General features: G+C 52.9%; 2 protein-coding genes across 3 annotated transcripts in view; both read left to right on the top strand.

Moving 5' to 3' along the window:
* The first annotated feature begins 3410 nt into the window (after positions 1-3410).
* Positions 3411-16584, top strand: HOXC6 (homeobox C6). Of its 2 annotated transcripts, XM_061126586.1 has the most exons (3): positions 3411-3550; positions 14378-14723; positions 15440-16117. In XM_061126586.1, exons 2-3 carry the CDS (start codon positions 14570-14572, stop codon positions 15745-15747), a joined length of 462 nt encoding a protein of 153 aa, XP_060982569.1. In that variant the 5' UTR covers positions 3411-3550; positions 14378-14569; the 3' UTR covers positions 15748-16117. The 2 variants fall into 2 exon arrangements, with proteins under 2 accessions (XP_060982569.1, XP_060982563.1); XM_061126580.1 differs by lacking the exon at positions 3411-3550 and having other exon boundaries at positions 8718-14723; positions 15440-16584.
* HOXC4 (homeobox C4) overlaps positions 3418-16681 on the top strand; it is a 37689-nt gene continuing 24425 nt past the window's right edge. Inside the window, exon 1 of the mRNA XM_061126521.1 lies at positions 3418-3550. Coding sequence (XP_060982504.1) covers positions 3438-3550 — 113 coding nt within the window. The 5' untranslated portion in view covers positions 3418-3437. The remainder of the gene's footprint in view (positions 3551-16681) is intronic.

Below are 16681 nucleotides of genomic sequence, written 5' to 3'. Positions count from 1 at the left end.
CATCTGATTCAGCCACCGTCTGATGGGATGAGGGGAGGGGAAGGGATCTTCTGGTATTAAAAACCCAGACCCCCAAAGACTGAAATATTTTTGAGGCCAGACCTCTCTCTCTCTTACTCCCTTCACTCTCTCAGCCTCTATTCTCCCATTCAATGATTTTCCCAGACTTACACCCAGGTCGACTCTAGTTTTGTGTAATTTCACCCGCGTCTGGGTCCCTGGTTCCCACGCAAAGTGGTCTTGAATACAGGATTGGATCAGGCGTCGTTAATAGGGGACTCCTGCAGCCCGAGCGAGGCTACCGATTGGAAGCGCAGGCTGCGGGCAGTCGGGAACAGCTTTGAACAGCTCTGGGGGAAATCTTTCGGAACCTGGGGTCCCAGCTGCCAGTCTCTGGGCCAGCCAGGTAACCCCGTTTGCTGCGGGGAAACACCGGCAGCCCGCCGGGGAGGCCCGAATAGAGAGCATTTCGCTCCGACCTCAGGCCTTCCCACGGGCGTCCAGACTCCGAGGGCCGGCGAGGGTCGTTTCATTTTGAAATGTGGAATTATGCTTGCTATTAATAAAAAAAATCGCTGGCCCAGTAGCCGAGTGGGTTGATCCTACACTAAATGGCTTCGAAGAACCTCACCGAATTTTCCCCACACCCAATGCCCCATTCAACCCCGGCCGTGCGCAGCAATGCCCGTGGCCCCAAGACCGGCGTCGGAGGGCGGGGTGCGTCTGGCGCCCAGCATCGCTTGAGATGCGAAGCATCGGGTGGGCCAAACCCAGAGAGCTCCAGCCGCCCTCTTACAGCACCCGCTCCCCCCCCACCCGTGGTGCCCACCGCCTCTGTTTTCTCGTTTGGAGAGAAAAGGAGGCAAAACCCGTTTTATGGGAGAACTTAATTGCGAGCGGGGATGCGCTCTCTTTAGAAACGCGTCCTCCCAAATACTCCCGCCGTCCCATTACCGGAATGGGGACCATTCGGCTGCAGCAGCTAGGACTTTCTCCCATTCTTTACTTTTTTATTAGCCAATCAAAGTGGCTTCCGAAAGCTATTTGTGATTTGTGAAAAATAGTGGCTTTCAAAATGCTGAGTTGAAGCATCTCGCTCATTTCGTCTTGAATTTATTATTCTAATCTCAACCGTAGAGACAGGATAATGCAGCTATTAAGTTGGGGGGCAAATTCGTTTCTCAGGATTAAAAAAAAAAACCAAACTCGGCATTGTCTCTCCCTCCCCACTTGGTTGTAGAGGCCAAGGGAATTGCGGGCCTGTAGGGGATCTGGGGGGGGGGGGGGGCGGGCAGCACGGAGGATGAGGGAGGTAATAACTGCCCTAAAAGGCTCCTTGGGGGACCCTAGGATGGGAGAGTGGATTGGCCTCCCCAGCCTCAGCTTCCCCAAATGAGATGCCCCAGCAGCTGTGTGCTGGAGAAAGTCACCCCGTGCCAGTTAAAGCGAACTCTAAGACAGGTTGTGCCACAGACTAGAAGTAAAATTTCCGGTGAACTGCCCGCAGAGCTGTCCCATTCTCCCCGAGGCCCATTGTGAAAAGCTGGGCCAGTGCTTCCTTGTCGTAATTTTTAACTACCTGTTATAAAATTTATGGGTGGGTTTGTAAAAGAAACGAGGTCCCTGCATCCGGCTGAGAGAACTGCTTCACTTACTGTGGAGGAAGTTTGGGGAGGGGATGAGGGGACCCCCTGTTGGTTGGGGTGGGGCACCCAGCCGTGGCAGTCCCCATGCCAACACGACTAGGGAACCAAGAGAAGAGCTTTGGGCCTTCAAACCTCCAGCTGGTTGGGAAGAGTGGCTGGGTGGTGACTGGTTGGCAAATAGTCTCTATGGGGGAATTTATTTTGGGCTCCCTCACATTGGATTCATTGCCAAAATCAGGGGTCTGGAGTCTCCCATGCTCTGGTGTTTAGCATGGAAGGTGGAATTTAAGGGAAGAATAGCTTCTTTTTTCAGGGCCTGCAAGGTGTGTCCTAGCTGCCCAGACACTGGGATTTTTCTGAAAAAGGCAGATGGGTTTGAGCCACCAGACAAGACAGAAAAAGGCTTCCTAGGATCATGCACCCACAGGAAAAAGAACTGGGAAGTAAGATCGATCATAGGCCTTAATTTTATATTTAATTCTAAAAAGATTAGGAGGAAGCTGCCATCTGAACCTAGGAATTGAGGAGATCTGACAGTAAGGATGGTCCTTGGGGGGGGCGGGGGGGTGAATGTCACTTTCTCGGAGAAAAGAACGTGGGGGTGAGGGGCACTTTGGGAGTTCTGCAGACTGCTCCCCATTCCCGTCCCCCCCCCCCCCCAACCAAGCTGCCTCCGCAGGCCTGCCCAGGGCCGGTCTAAACCCTCTCGCTCTTCAGACCACGGCCAGGTCAGTCTTGGTTATCAGGCTTCCAGCGGCCTGCCCCTCCTGTTTCCATCTGGGGTGGAGTGGGGGGCTTCCCCTACGCCCCAGTGGGAAGGATGTTGTTCTCTTCCTAGAAAAAAATGACAGGGGTAGGCTTAGCATCCCTTTTCAGTCCCTTCACGCCGCAGGGCCGGCCGTCACTGCCCCAATGACACAAATCTTTGCAAAGCTTTGGTTCCCCCAGAGCCAACCTTAATACCCCATTTATTAAGGAAAATATGTAAAATTCGGCATGGCAGAGGGAGGCAGCCGACTCAGCGCCAGAATCCTTCCTTGTCTCCTGTCACGTCCCCCCTTCGCCCTTCCGCGCTAGCCAGGAGCAACCCGGCCCGTGGGGAGTGGGCGGTGGGTGGGGGTGGGGTGGGGGTCGGGGGATGCTCCCTCTCCGAGAGAATTGGGTAAACATGGCGACCGCGGCGCCCATTTGCACACGCTACACAAATGCATCGCATTCCCGGTTGTTTGCAGAAAATTTACAGCTGAGTAATAAAAGTTTACGATCGACTCACAAGTTGGATTGGCCACAAGAAGTCATGTGGATTCCATCCATGAACGTGAACTTTTTATTGTGGTTTGTCCGTTCGGAGCGCTCCGCAGAACAGTCCTCCCTGTAAGAGCCTAACCATTGCCAGGGAAACCTGCGCTGGGCGCTCCCTTCATTACTAGTATTTTTTTTTTTAATTAATCTGATTAATAATTATTTTCTCCCCTCATTTAATTTTTTTCCTCCCAGCTGGAGTTGCCGGAAGCTGGGAGCACCTGGGGAGGGGGGCGGGGGGGGGGAGAGGCTGGAGTAGAGGGCACCCCTCTCTCCCTTCCCGACCCTCTAGCCCCCCAAGGGGCAGGAGGAATGCGGGAGCAGGAGTTGAGACAGGGAGCTGCAGATGCCTCAGCCCCTCCCCTCTCCTAAGCTCTCCCTCCTAACCCCCTTCTTCCATCTCTCCTTAATTTTATTTGGCTTTTTTAATTATTGGGACTATTCTTTTTTATTTTGAAATTTCTGTAAAGTATATATATATACATATATATGTATGTGGAGCTGAGACAGGCTCGGCAGCGGCACAGAATGAGGAAAGACGAGAAAGAGAGTGGGAAAGAGAGGCAGAGAGAGAGGGAGAGGGAGAGTGACAGCAACGCCCGGTAAGTGCTTCCTTATTGGTTCAAATATGTAACTAATGGTCCGTAGCTGGGTGGCGGTTTCAAGATAAGGACAGCAACGGCGTGTCTTGGTTAGAGAGGAGAGGGGGCGAGAGGGTGGGCGCGTGGCAATTATGGGGAGGAAAAGTGGGGGGGGGTGGAGAAATTGGGTTAAACTGGAATATGGGAGTGGGGGGAAGTATGTTGTCCTTATGTCACTGTACGCTGAAGTTGGGGGTCGGGGGGCCAGAGGACTGCGTGGGGCTCAAGGCCGGGGTCTAGTGCGCGGACCTTGTCCTTACCTGTTATAGATCTGCGGCCTTTTGGCTAACGGGACTGGGACAGAGGGGGCTCGGGAGCTCAAAATCCAGGGCAGAAGAGAGAACCTGTAAGCTGTAACCAAAGCCCTCCGAGCAGAGTCAGCCCCCCAACCCCCAAACAAACTTTCCAGCGCCCCCTCCCTGCTCCGCAGCCCCCTCCCTCCCGGAGAGCGCGACCGCTAGGGCTCACACATGCGCAGTGCGGGCCCAGGGCCCGGCCGCGGAGCAGGAAGAGAGCGCAGCTAGGCGGGCGGCGGGGCCTGTTAATTGGCAATTAGGGGGGAGGCTGGTGGCTGGTGCGCGTCAGCGGAGGGGAGAGCGTCTGCCCACCCCCTGCTTCCACCCCGACTCGAGCGGATGGAAAGATGGGAGGTGCTCTGCACTGCGGGTGGATGGGTGGGGGTGGAGACTCGGTCCTCAAAAGCCATCTTGTGCTTGGAGAATGGGGGCCAATCTACCTTCTCTCCCCCCTCCCCCCGGCCCGGCGTTCTCCACCCCCACCCGCGGCTACCCCATCCAGGATACCAACTGGACTGCTTCACCCGCGTCGCCTGGCTGCTCTGGGCTGTGATCTGCCCTGTCTGGGGCGGAGGTGGGAATTGGAGAGGCCCTAGAATGGGTGGGGACAGGGACCAGGCCTCGCCGGCAGGGCCTCCTGGATGAGCAAAGGTAGTGAGGTCTCAAGGCACGGCTGGGGCACGGCTGGCTCATGGGGTCGGGACTCAGAATTGGGCGGCCCGGAGGGTCCTGGGCGCTGGGGATCTTCCTAATAATTGGTGCTAATGGCGTGTTGTATAGTCTTAACCCAACACATATGGTTTCATAACACAGTGGCTTAATTTCTTCCAAATGTACGTGGCCCTGAATGTGTTGCAGCTTGATATATGACCCCGCCCTGCTCCCTGGCCTGGGTCCGAGGCGGCCCCTATATATGTGAGCTTCTGTTTATAAAGGGCAACGCACACATACTCGCTTACACACCCAAGGCAGACACACCCTAGAGCTGGGGGAGGGGAGGGTGCATATTTCTGGAGAGATCCGAGAGTCTGGGGGCCAGAGTCCCCTTCAGCCCGAGCCAAGAGCACCCCCCATCCTCTCCCAAACGCGCGACTGGGCTTCTGCGCCAAGCCCGAGTGGGGGAGGGGACCGCTCCTCGATTTCCTGTTTAAACCCAGACTGGTCGCCTGGGGGGGTGGGGGGGAGATAACCTGTTTTATCAAATTTTAAAAAATATAGTTCGACTGCATTCAAATCAAACCCCTTGGGCCCGAGTTGACTGTGAATCTTCCCTCCCCTCCCCCCACAATCCCCTTCCCTTCCTCTCCTGCCCCCCCAAAATTCCCCTTTCGCAGCCGACAGAAAGGCCTGGGAGGTATTCTCCCGGGGGAAGAAATGGCATTTTCTCTCCCCCTTCCCCCCCACCCCCACCAATAGGACTTGTGTGTGTCGGCAGAGGCGTCTGCCGAGGGGCTAATTTCGCGTTCCTTGTTTACGATCGAGAAAAGCGCTTGGCTCTCCCCAAATGGGCCCAGCCCGCCGCCCGCTCCGGCTGCCGCGCGCTCTCTCGCCGCCCCGGCGCGGCCCTGGGGCTGACGCCCCGGAGAGCCAGGCCGCGGCCGCTCAGACCCCGAGTCCGTGCGACCTGCAAAGGGCGAGGGGAGTACCGTGGGCCAGTGGAGGGGCCCCGGAGGCCTGAAAACGGGAGCTTTTCTCCTGGCGTATTCTGGGAACCGCCGATCGGTGAGGCCTCTATTTCTCTTTCGCTGTATTTTGTCTGCCCCCGCCGCAGCAGATGGCCGCACTGACTGGGGGAGGGGGACAAGTCTTTGTTCACCCCCCACCCCAGGACAACAGTTTCCGGAGAAGGCCACTCGGGCCAGTGGGGATTCACCTGGAATACTAGAGGGGGCCCCCTCCCTTGGGGCTAGGCTGGGGTATCACCATCGGCCTACAGGGATCTAACCAAACGAAAGTGGTTGGTGAGATTTCACAGTGGTATGGTTGGTGGTTGTCGGGTTAGCAGCACCATCCTGAAATGTCCTTATATATTATTTTTATACATTGATTCTCTGTCCCTTCTTGGCTAGGGTCCTGCAGGCCCGCACTCATTTCACCCCTAGACTCTCCTCAGGACCCAGAGGGATGCAGAGACAGTCTAGCAGCAGTGACCGGCCCTAGTTTTCCATTTTCTAGTCTGGCCAGGGGAAAAACCCAGCCCCAAACGCCAGCCCCTTCCGTCCCTCCTTACTTTCGATTTTCCTTCCTTTCTCTCTCTCCCTCGATGGCACTCAAACAGAAGCACAAAAGGGGCCACCCGTGGCAACCCTCAGCCTCCTTGCAGGCCAAATTCCCTGTGGACAAGGTCCTAAGAGCAGGAGGACACTGCTGTGATTATCTAATAATAGCCAGAGCAGCTGAGAATAGAATCGGGCTCAAGGACTCTGCACACCCAGAGCTAAGGCTGGGCAGAAGCCCTGAATCCATGGGTCAGGGTCTAGTGACACTCCTTTGAGCTCAGGGCCCCCAACAGTCTCCACTGAGTCCACTCTTTGGGTACCTCAGGCCTGTCCCTTACGGGGCTTTGTCAGTCCTGCCACGGGCTGTATTTTATGCGCCAGCTCCTAACTAAGGAGAAATAGGCAGAGCAAACCCTTTCTCTCTCTGGTCTGACAGTTGTGATCCCCACGAAGAATGCGACCTTGTTTGGAGAAGGCGGCCTTGTTGGGTTGGCTGTTGTGTTCCGAAACCAGGCTTGGTAGCTTTATACGTTTATTAGATAGAGGCTCAAATGTACGGGTGCAGACTTCTGCACGAATATATACAGACTCATGTTTCCTCAGTGGTTAAATGTGTATTACCATGCCTATATTCGCTCAAACACCATTTTATGTGCGTGCGAAATTTTGTTAGCCCTCACTAGATGGGCTTGGGCTCAAGGAGGCACTGGGTGCACTCTGTGCGTGCTCTGCTGAAAATGTGTTCATGTTGGAATCGGAGTATGCGGGTATCAGTAACCGAGAGATGCTACAAAGGTTTTCTTGGATCTTATTGCCTTCGCTGTCCAAGCAGCTGGGCTGGGGAAAGATTGACTCCCTTCTGCTTCCTCTCCACACCTCCCTTCAGACTTCCCCAACTCAGGATTGTTTGAGCAGGCGAACCCAGTTGTGCTGAAAGTGAGTTTGGTGGGAAACTTTGCTGGGTGAGGCATGCCTGTGAGCAGTTTTGAGCAGTCGCTGGGCCCTGGTGTTCGAAGCCTTGCTGAGGCCGCAGAGAAGATTGGAGTGGTTAATAAGGTGGCCTCTGGGCAATGATCTGGGGCGGCTGTGGACGGACTAAGGTGCCTGGAGAGGCCGCTGGAGAAAGCCAGCCAGACGGATGGGGGTGCGATGAATGCCTATCTCCCCACTCCTGCTCGCTCTGGCTGCTCACAGGGTCTCAGCTTTGCCTGTGTCATCTGTGGAGCAGACTAGGGGATTTCAAAGTTCGCCAGAAACCTAGATCTGGTTACTGGTGGGACTTTATTTTAATCCTCTACTACCTAAGCCGGAGAGATAGCTGAAGCTTGGTCTGACCGCCTATGGCCTAGAGCACTGAGTGTGGGCCAGGGCTGAGAATTAACCAGTATTCTTTCTCACTTCTGGGCCCAAGGAAAGACAGAGGCTGGGATATAAATGTCCATTAAAACCCCCAGGAAAGAAAGTAAGGATGGGAGAGGAGCTGGCGGGGGTTTAACTCCACTTCTAGGCGATCAGGTTCCTCCCCAGAATCTCCTGTCCAGACTTGCCACGGGTGCGAGGCGTGCAGCTCTTTCCCATCTTCTCTTGCACCAAGGGCAGCCTTGAGCTTTTAGGCCTTGGCAGCCCCGAGTGCCAGGGTGACATTACCCCCAAAGTGTGCCCCTCACCACAGCCCACGGCCTCTGCCACGGCGGTGCAGCCGCCCCTGTTTATTGTGTCTGTGAGTTGTTTACTTGTTTTGTCTGCTGCCACCCTGCGTCAGAAACCCGCCAAACAGCAAACTCACCCAGGAGAACAAAGTGCGGCGCTATCCTGAACTCCCTCCCCTTTCCGGCACCCCGCTCCCGCCATTCCCACCTCCCTCACTCTCCCTTTCCGAGGGGAGGAAGCAGAAATCGTCCTAAAATAGGGCAGCTGTTTATAGGGTCGGGGGAATTATGGGGACACCATAAACCTCCGGGTGTCCTGGTGGTGGAGAGACAGAGCAGCCCTCCCCTGGCCTCCAGCTTTTTTTCCTTTCCCCTGGCAACTGCTCAGTTAAGGGGGCCACACTCATTGAGAAAGCCGAATCCCCCTCACCCCACTCCTTTCTGCAGGAGTTTTCCCTGAGACACAGGTTGTTGGGTTTTAAATCAGGCTAATGTTGGCGGATTCATAAAGCTAGATAAAGCATGTCGCTCTCCCCATCACCCTCCCTTCTCAGCCCCCCAAAATAGCAGTGAATTTAAGCAAATCCTACAAAATTAAATTGCCCCTTCACTAAAGATCCTATAAATCTCCAATCTCGCCAGGTGTAGAGTCGGAGAGGCCGCTGTTCGCCTCTAATTTTGCTCCTGGCTATCAAATCTGAAAGAGTATCATCGAAGTAAGTAATATTCTCGTTTCTGAAATTAATTCCCCCCTCCACATCTCTCTCCCTCTTTTCGCCAGCGCAGATTAAATGGTTCTTTCAGATCTGCAAACAATAAAGGATAAAATTATTTATAGGGAAATGAGGACAGTGTTTCTTGTTGGCTTATTGTTCCAGAACATAATGACATTTTATTTTCAAGTGGGAGAACTTAGACCAGGGGAAGAAGAAGGGGACAGGTGGGGGGAGAGAAAGTGAGGGGAGGCAGGGAACCCACACACAAAACTCCTGCTGTATGTAGTAACCTTTATGAAATTTACAATTTCCTCATGACAACTCACTGTGACGTCATAAATGCCACGTTCTTGTTCTTGAATTTTACCATTCTCAAAACTTCCAAAATGGATCCAAGCAGTACTCTGCATGGAGGGATATAAGAGAAGCCAGAAAACTGGGGATCCTTTGTTCTCATTCTGGGGGCCAAAAATATTCTGAGTGTTCTGGATTTTAATTTTCCCTCCTGGGCCAAGCAGGACTATTTGCTTTCCCTCCCTGAAATGTCACTCAGGGTCTGAATTCCCTCCCCATTCCCAATGGGGATGAGACACTATGTCTGAAGGCTCTCTGTATGCTCCCTCCTCAGTTGATAGCTGCTTGGGATAGAGGTGGGAGGCTTGGGGGCCAGGCCCCCAAAGCCAGAAATGATTTCTTCCAGAGGGGGCCCAAAGGAGCTCAGGGCTGAGTGCAGTGGGACAGAGATGTTGAAGACCTACTGTACTTCTTAACCTTCAGCCAAAGAAGCCAAACAAATGCCGGTGTGGGAGTTTGTGTCTGCTGATGGTAGCAGCATTAAGTGGCGTGGTGGTAAAGAAAGGTCAGGCAGAAATCTGGAAAGAGAGAGGGAGAAGAGAAAATATGATGTGAGTTAGCCAAGCCCCTCCAGGTACCTTTCTTCTCTGTTTAATTGCAAATAAAGCAAAAGCAGCTTGGGCAGCCTCTCAACCTCTCAGCTCAAAAGCGCAGGCCTCGGAGGTGTTTGGGGCAGTTCTCAGGAGCTTGACATGCCCCATCTGGCCTTTTCTTCTGTCCCGCCTCCCTGCTGCCCCCCAGCTCCATTCAGCTGGCCAGCCTGGGCCCTGTCCCCAGAATATCAGCACCCCCAAATGGGATCCATTTCCGGGCTGGGTGTGTCAAATTTCACTTTTCTCCAAGTGTCTCCATGCCTCAACTTTGAAAGGAGAAAGAGCATTCTTTTTTGCAGTGCAACGTGTGTATGGAGAGGTATGAGCTCACACAGTTTCCCCACTGGATCTTTGAGAAGTTGGAGGCTCCTTGGGTCAGCTATGCTGGGGTGTCCCCAAGCAGACCCAGTTCCTTGCGTTCAGGTTCTCTGACGGACTAGGAAACTCTCTTTGCAAGCCTTTTACTCTGCATTCTGTGGAGATCAAAGGATCTCTTACACAAAACACTAGGCGTTTGGAGTAGGATTTATTTTTTTAATTTTTAAATAAAAAAAATCCTATCATAAGCCAGTCGGGCCAACTGAGCAGTCATTCTAGAACAGCAAAGCCTTAACCAAACAGTGCTATTGTGAGGTGAGCTGAACAATTATTGAAACTCAGCTTTCTCTGCAAGAGGGATTTCAGCCCTCGCCCAGTGGCACAAAAGGGGCCAGTGGGGCAACCGCTCCTCTCCCACCCTGGAAGTCAAGGATCCAGGGGGTGGGCCGGGCAGCTGTAGGGGCTTCCAGGCAGCCAGGCGCTCAGGCCGAGTGCTGAGTCCTGCGGCTCCAGTGCCCGCGTCCCTGAGCAGCCTTCGGAGGCGCCGGGCTGCAGTTGGTGGCGCCGGCAGCCAGGAGTGGAGTGTGTATGTATCTGTGTGTGAGGCTGGGTGAGTCACAGACAGCGGCGCAGAGTTGGGGGATCTGGGGAGAGAGAGAAGACTGGCAGAACACAAACTAAGCAGGACCTCTGGAGAAGACTGGCCCCCCCCAAAAATTCCAGATCTCATGCCTCTCACTTCACATACCCTCCCCCAAGAAATTAATACATTTCCCAGAGCAGAGTGGAAAGCAAAGGCAGGCAAGTTGAGGCCCACCCATGAACCCCTCCAGGGCCAGAGGCCAGTCCCAGTCAACCTCCCCAATTCAGAGCTACACAGTTCCCCAACCCCCAGTCTGGAGCAGGATAAGGCTGGAATAGGAGCCTTAACACTTGCCCTGGGAAACCCTCCAGTGTCCAGCCTCCAATGCAACCCTTGGGGACTCCTGACCAATGACTGCCCCCCATTTAGGCTCAGGGTGCCTACAATGAGTTCTCTCCTATAATTAGTGTTCATGAAAAGCATGTTGTTTTGGTTGCTGGGACAGGGAGCGGCAACTTTCCCCCTTTATTCCTTTTCTGTATTTTTTGAATTCTGTTTTTGAATCCACTGATTCCAGCTCCGAAAGCGAAAATCCGTTCTTGCCGCCAGCCCCCCTCCAGAGGCCGAAGGGGCAGAGCAAGTCGGAGACCTACGGGCCTGATGAGGGGGTGTTCTCTGATTTCTCTAGGCTTGTTTTATAGAAACAAAGAACTAGTTCTCCCCCCTCCTTCCCAGGACTTGTGCATATTTACAAGAGCTCAACTGCAGTTTTAATAAAACATCTGTTCTTGCTTCTGCTGATGAGTTTCCATAATTGTTTTCAGACAAATTTAACAGGAAAATATAAATATATTTAGAAAAACCCAAGTCCCAGCTTTCCCCCATAGACAGTCGTTCTTTTGCCAAAAAAATAAAATTAACATGAAATGAGAAAAGGAAAATATAATCCAATGGAGGGAAGATTCGGCTCATCTGACTTGCTCTCCCCCCTTGGAGCGAATCCTTCCAGCAAATTTCAGCTGTATAATTAAAGATCTAACTGAAGGAAGAAGGCTTCTTTCCTGAGGAACGAAAGGTGATGGGGGAAAAGTGTGTTAGAAACTAATTTTGCTGAAAGTCTTTAAGCAGTGGCAGAATTTATTTGTATTTCTGCTTCCCCTTCTCCCCTCTTCCAGCATTTCTGCCTTTCCCCCCCAGCAGCTGGTTCCTGTTCATTATAAATTGGCGAGACCTTTCAGTCTCTGCCCTCTGTTTAGGGACGTAATAAAACACTTAACTTTCCGGGGCTGAGACTTACATTCTGCTCCTCAGGGCGCCCACCCCCGCGCCCACTGCCTTTAGGCCCCAAAGGGGACTCTCCCCAACTTGGGCACCCTTTTCCTCTCCACACTTGGTTTATAAGGGGCTCAAGGAAACAAACCCAGGCGTCCTTGCTGGGGAGCTGCAGCACATGCTTCCCCAGAAGCCCCTTCTTTCTTCCAAGGTCCTTCCTTCCCCCACCCACCCATAAAAGAGATTTAAAAATACATAGAAAATCAACACTCATTGAAAGCGAAACCTCATTAAGACATCCTATCTTCCATCATTCAATTTGTTGTACATTGCAACAATTTAATATCTTGAAGGAAATATCACTGACATGATTTATCCCTCTAGCAATCTCTCTCTGAAGGGGGGGCGGGGAGGGAATTTACTCTCTCTTCCGGCCTGTTCTACGTGTTACACTGCTATCCTTAGGGCAGAATTGAGACTGGGAACTCTGAGAGCAGCTACTGGTGTCCAGGGGGGCACTGACTTGTTCCTTAGTTCAGCCCCCTTGGCCTTCCACCCCCTCCCCACTTCTCTTTCCCTCTCCCTCTTGCCCTCCAGGGGGCCTGGAGCCCCAGCCAGCTGTTGGAAACCCCTGCCCAGGCATGCCATGAATTCGAGGACAGCTGGATTCTAGAGCGAAAAGCAGCTCTTGCTGGTGTCTGTTTGTGTACCTGCCATGACACCCCAAAATGAGACAACTCATCTCAAAATTTCTTTCTTAGTTGAAGAATCCTCCTCTACACTTCACCTTCATTTCCTTGGGGAGAGGAAAGTATGGTCCAAGAGAGGGAGCCTTTATAATTATAGGGGCCTTCCCCCTGCCCTTCTAAACACCAACACGTTTCTCTCCTCTCTGATGGACGGGGCTGTATTTTTAAAAGCCAACACAAATTGTCTCGCAGGAAGACTCTTCCATCCCGTAACGAGGTTCATGTATTAACTAACATGTTGTCTCCATCAGCTCCTACACACTGTCTGCTTTTGGGTTCGAAACTTTATTTTTCCCCCCTAGCGACACTCCAGGGAAACCTTAACGTTACAGAAGATGAATAAACGAGTTTTTTTCCCAGTGTAGTCCCGTTTATGGCTTTATTGCTACCCATTGATTACTCCGCTTTGTTACACAGAAGGAAAAGATCATAAAATCCGGCGACATCCGGGTTCTTGTTATAGCCAGTTCTCCCCCTCCCCAAAATGGTGAGGGGAAAATATGAGCTTCCTCTGCTCCCTTCGCTTGCCCCACCACCCCCCTCTTTGTCAACTCAGAGCATTTTCGGCCTATGTTACAATATCAAAAGAAGTTTGGATTAATCAGGAGGAAAAAGCCCATCTGCACACCTTCCGCTGTTTCCGTTCGCCCACTACGGCTGGCTCCTCAGAAGCCTCGGACTCAGCTGCCTTTTCCTAACCTTCTCTTCCTTTTTCTCAGCCCCCAGGTGGGAAGAAAATGGGGGTAGGGAGCTGCTGAGAGGCCTGGCCCCACCAGGTGTGGCTGGCCCTTGGGAGAGAGCGCCCCAGGAAACCTTGGCTGGAATCTCCAAGCCCCAGAGAGCTCAGGTCCAGGGGCACTTCCCTTGGCAGGACGGTGTCCGAGGAGGGCAGGGGCTTGAGGCTGCAAGACACTCTGTGTCTCTGTGTCCATCAGAGCTCCACCAGCCTTCTCTCTTTGGCTGGATGCTATGTGAATTACCCCAACGGCCCTGGCTGGCTCCAAATCATAAATTCTCACCAACATAAACAGGAGTTGATGTGTCTAGAAAGACTCTCAGAGTTCTTTCTTCCTTTTTCTCTCTCTCTCCCACCTTTTACTTCTTTCTCTTCCTTTCCTATGATATTTTCAAATAAATTTTCCCTTTTAGGCAAAACTGCTACAAGAGTTTCCCCAAAAAGGGGTTCCTGATCAGGAGGAGGTAGAGGGGGGCTAGGAGGAAGAGGAAGCAGATGCATGGCTCCTTTGCACACCTCAGCTCTGCCACTGCACCCTGAAGTCTCAGCCTTCCCTCTTTAGATTTAGGGGCTCCCCACATGCCCCCCGCCACCCCCAACTCTCAGACACACTCTCCTTCCTCTAAGCACCATGTCTTTTGCAATTTCTTTCCATTCTTGATTTTTTAAAAAAATTATTTGGGTAAAAATAGACTGGTTTAAAGATGGGAACTCTCTCCTTGGAGTATCAAACCAGGATTTCCTGTAAGATTTCTGGGGAACCCCCTGAACTGGGAAGGCGTTCCTCCTATGGAGAAAGCAAAGTGTAATTTTAGAAGAGGGCAGATATAAAAGATGAAATCAGACTGAAAATACAGAGATTTCTCCTGTGGCCAGCAAAGTTAGCTGGGGCTGAGAGATTTCCTGGGAGTGCAACTCTCCTTTTCTGGGCCCCAAGGCCCTGCTCGCGGACATTCACCCTTCCTTCACCTTCAAATCAGTTCCCTTACATATATATTTTTAAAAGAAATCCAAGTCTTACTTTCAAAGCACACACTTAGTCTCAACTAGGGAATCAACAGAAGCAGAAGCGATTTTTTTCCCCCTTCTTGACATCTGGCTTGCGATTGGCTAGGAGGGGGTCAGCTGACTTTGTCATTTTGTCTGTCCTGGATTGGAGCCGTCCCTATAACCATCTAGTTCCGAGTACAAACTGGAGACAGAAATAAATATTAAAGAAATCATAGCCCGACCAGGTAAAGGCAAAGGGATGAATTCCTACTTCACTAACCCTTCCTTATCCTGCCACCTCGCCGGGGGCCAGGACGTCCTCCCCAACGTCGCCCTCAATTCCACCGCCTATGATCCAGTGAGGCATTTCTCGACCTATGGAGCGGCCGTGGCTCAGAACCGGATCTACTCGACTCCCTTTTATTCGCCACAGGAGAATGTCGTGTTCAGTTCCAGCCGAGGGCCGTATGACTATGGATCTAATTCCTTTTACCAGGAGAAAGACATGCTCTCAAACTGCAGACAAAACACCTTAGGACATAACACACAGACCTCAATCGCTCAGGATTTTAGTTCTGAGCAGGGCAGGACTGCGCCCCAGGACCAGAAAGCCAGTATCCAGATTTACCCCTGGATGCAGCGAATGAATTCGCACAGTGGTGAGTTTTACAGCTCCGAGATATAAATTAAATAAACTGAACTGGCTTTATGACCGGCTTCCCTAGAAGAACGGGCGGAGAGAGTTTTTTATGGCCCCATAAAAACAATCACGCTCGTCTCCTCGCGGACGCCGAGACAGGGCCCCCTCTTCTGCCCCCTCTGCTCGCCTCCTGCTTGCTTGCAGGGGCCTGGCCCCTCGGCCCCTGACGGATTGGAGGGCTCCAAGGCGAGTTGAGGGGGCAGGAACAGGGCAGGGGATGAGGGGAGGGGGTGGGGGAGCCCCCCAAAGTCGAGTCAGACTGAGGAGAAGGGAGGGGGAGAGAATGGGACAGAGAAGCGGGGAGAAGTTTCCAGGAGCTAGGGCGCTTGGGGAGATGGGGGAGCCCAGACCTTGAGAATGGGGCCTCATCCCCAGTGTTTTGAGATTTTTCTTAAAAATCAGCTTTTAGGTTACAGCTTCCTGCTTGGTTCTGTCCCCCCACCCCCCACACACCTTTCTTTGGGACACACCTACCAACCCGGGGGGTACTGAATGAGGTTAGGATCCTGGCTGTACCCCCAGTGGGGGTGGGGACAGCAGAGGGGAGAAGGCTGGAGCCGGAGGGGGCCCTTGAGTGCTGGCCAAGTTGGGAGGGTCTGGGCTGTGCTAGGCTAGATCATCTGCAGAGGATGCCTTGCTGATTGTTTGTAGCGTATTTTGTGCCCGGATCTCTAGGGGTCGGCTATGGAGCGGACCGGAGGCGCGGCCGCCAGATCTACTCGAGGTACCAGACGCTGGAACTGGAGAAGGAATTTCACTTCAACCGCTACCTAACGCGGCGCCGGCGCATCGAGATCGCCAACGCGCTCTGCCTGACCGAGCGACAGATCAAAATCTGGTTCCAGAACCGCCGGATGAAATGGAAAAAAGAGTCTAATCTCACGTCCACGCTCTCAGGGGGCGGCGGAGGGGCCGCGGCCGACAGCCTGGGCGGAAAAGAGGAAAAGCGGGAAGAGACAGAAGAGGAGAAGCAGAAAGAGTGACCAGGACTGTCCCTGCCACCCCTCTTTCTCCTGCTCCCTCACTCCCCCCAATACCCTCCTAATCACACACTCTATATTTATCACTGGCACAATTGATGTGTTTGGACTCCCTGAGACAAAATTAGGGAGTCAAATATGGACCTGAAAAGTCAACTCTGGACGCCCCCCTCCCTCACCGCACAAACTCTTTTCACCAGGCGCCTCCTCCTCCTCGCTCCCTCGCTAGCTCGTTCTCGGCTCGTCTGCAGGCCCCTTCCCCCGCCCAGGCCTTGGGGCTCGTCCCTGAACCTCGCTTTAGACTCCACAGATCTCCCTCCAAACGAGGACTTGGCCTCCCACCCCCTCGGCGCCCCCCATCCCCGCCCCCGCGCAGAGAGCCGGCTCCCGGGCCCCGGGGGCCTCTGCTCCCGGGCCTCAGGGCCGGGCCTGGCAGCTGGGGAGGGCGGGAGGCCCGAGGAGGGCGCGTCGGGGGCCCCACAGCAGCCCCCAGGGCCTCCCCGCAGCCCCCGCCCGGCCCCTCTGCCCCAGCAAATGCCCAGCCCAGGCGAATTGTATTTAAAGAATCCTGGGGGTCATTATGGCATATTACAAACTGTGACCGTTTCTGTGTGAATATTTTTAGCTGTATTTGTGGTCTCTGTATTTATATTTATGTTTAGCACCGTCCGTGTTCCAATCCCATCTTTAAAAGGGGGAAAAAAAGAGGGAAAATTACAAAAAGAAAGTGAACGACGTTTGTTTAGCCAGTAGGAGAAAAAAAATAAATTAAAAAAATTCCCTCGTGTTACCCTCCTGTATAAATCCGACCTCTGGATCCGTTCTCGAATATTTAATAAAACTGATATTATTTTTAAAAGTTTATATCGGGATTTCTGTTACTTCGCTCGCCCGCCGGCCTCAGGCTGAAAGTTGGAGCAGGCTCTGAGCGCTCCCG

The sequence above is a fragment of the Dama dama genome, chromosome 3 (genome assembly GCF_033118175.1).
Source record: "Dama dama isolate Ldn47 chromosome 3, ASM3311817v1, whole genome shotgun sequence".
NCBI lineage: Eukaryota > Metazoa > Chordata > Mammalia > Artiodactyla > Cervidae > Dama > Dama dama.
Note: the sequence above shows the minus strand (reverse complement) of the source record. Positions and strands in the feature narration are given on the sequence as shown.

What these genes read in the sequence shown, in the direction of transcription:
- HOXC6 (XM_061126580.1), top strand. Translation starts at nt 14,324, where the DNA reads ATGAATTCCTACTTCACTAACCCTTCCTTATCCTGCCACCTCGCCGGG. An exon ending in GCGAATGAATTCGCACAGTG is followed by an intron (nt 14,724 to 15,439) that starts GTGAGTTTTACA and finishes CCGGATCTCTAG; the next exon opens with GGGTCGGCTATGGAGCGGAC.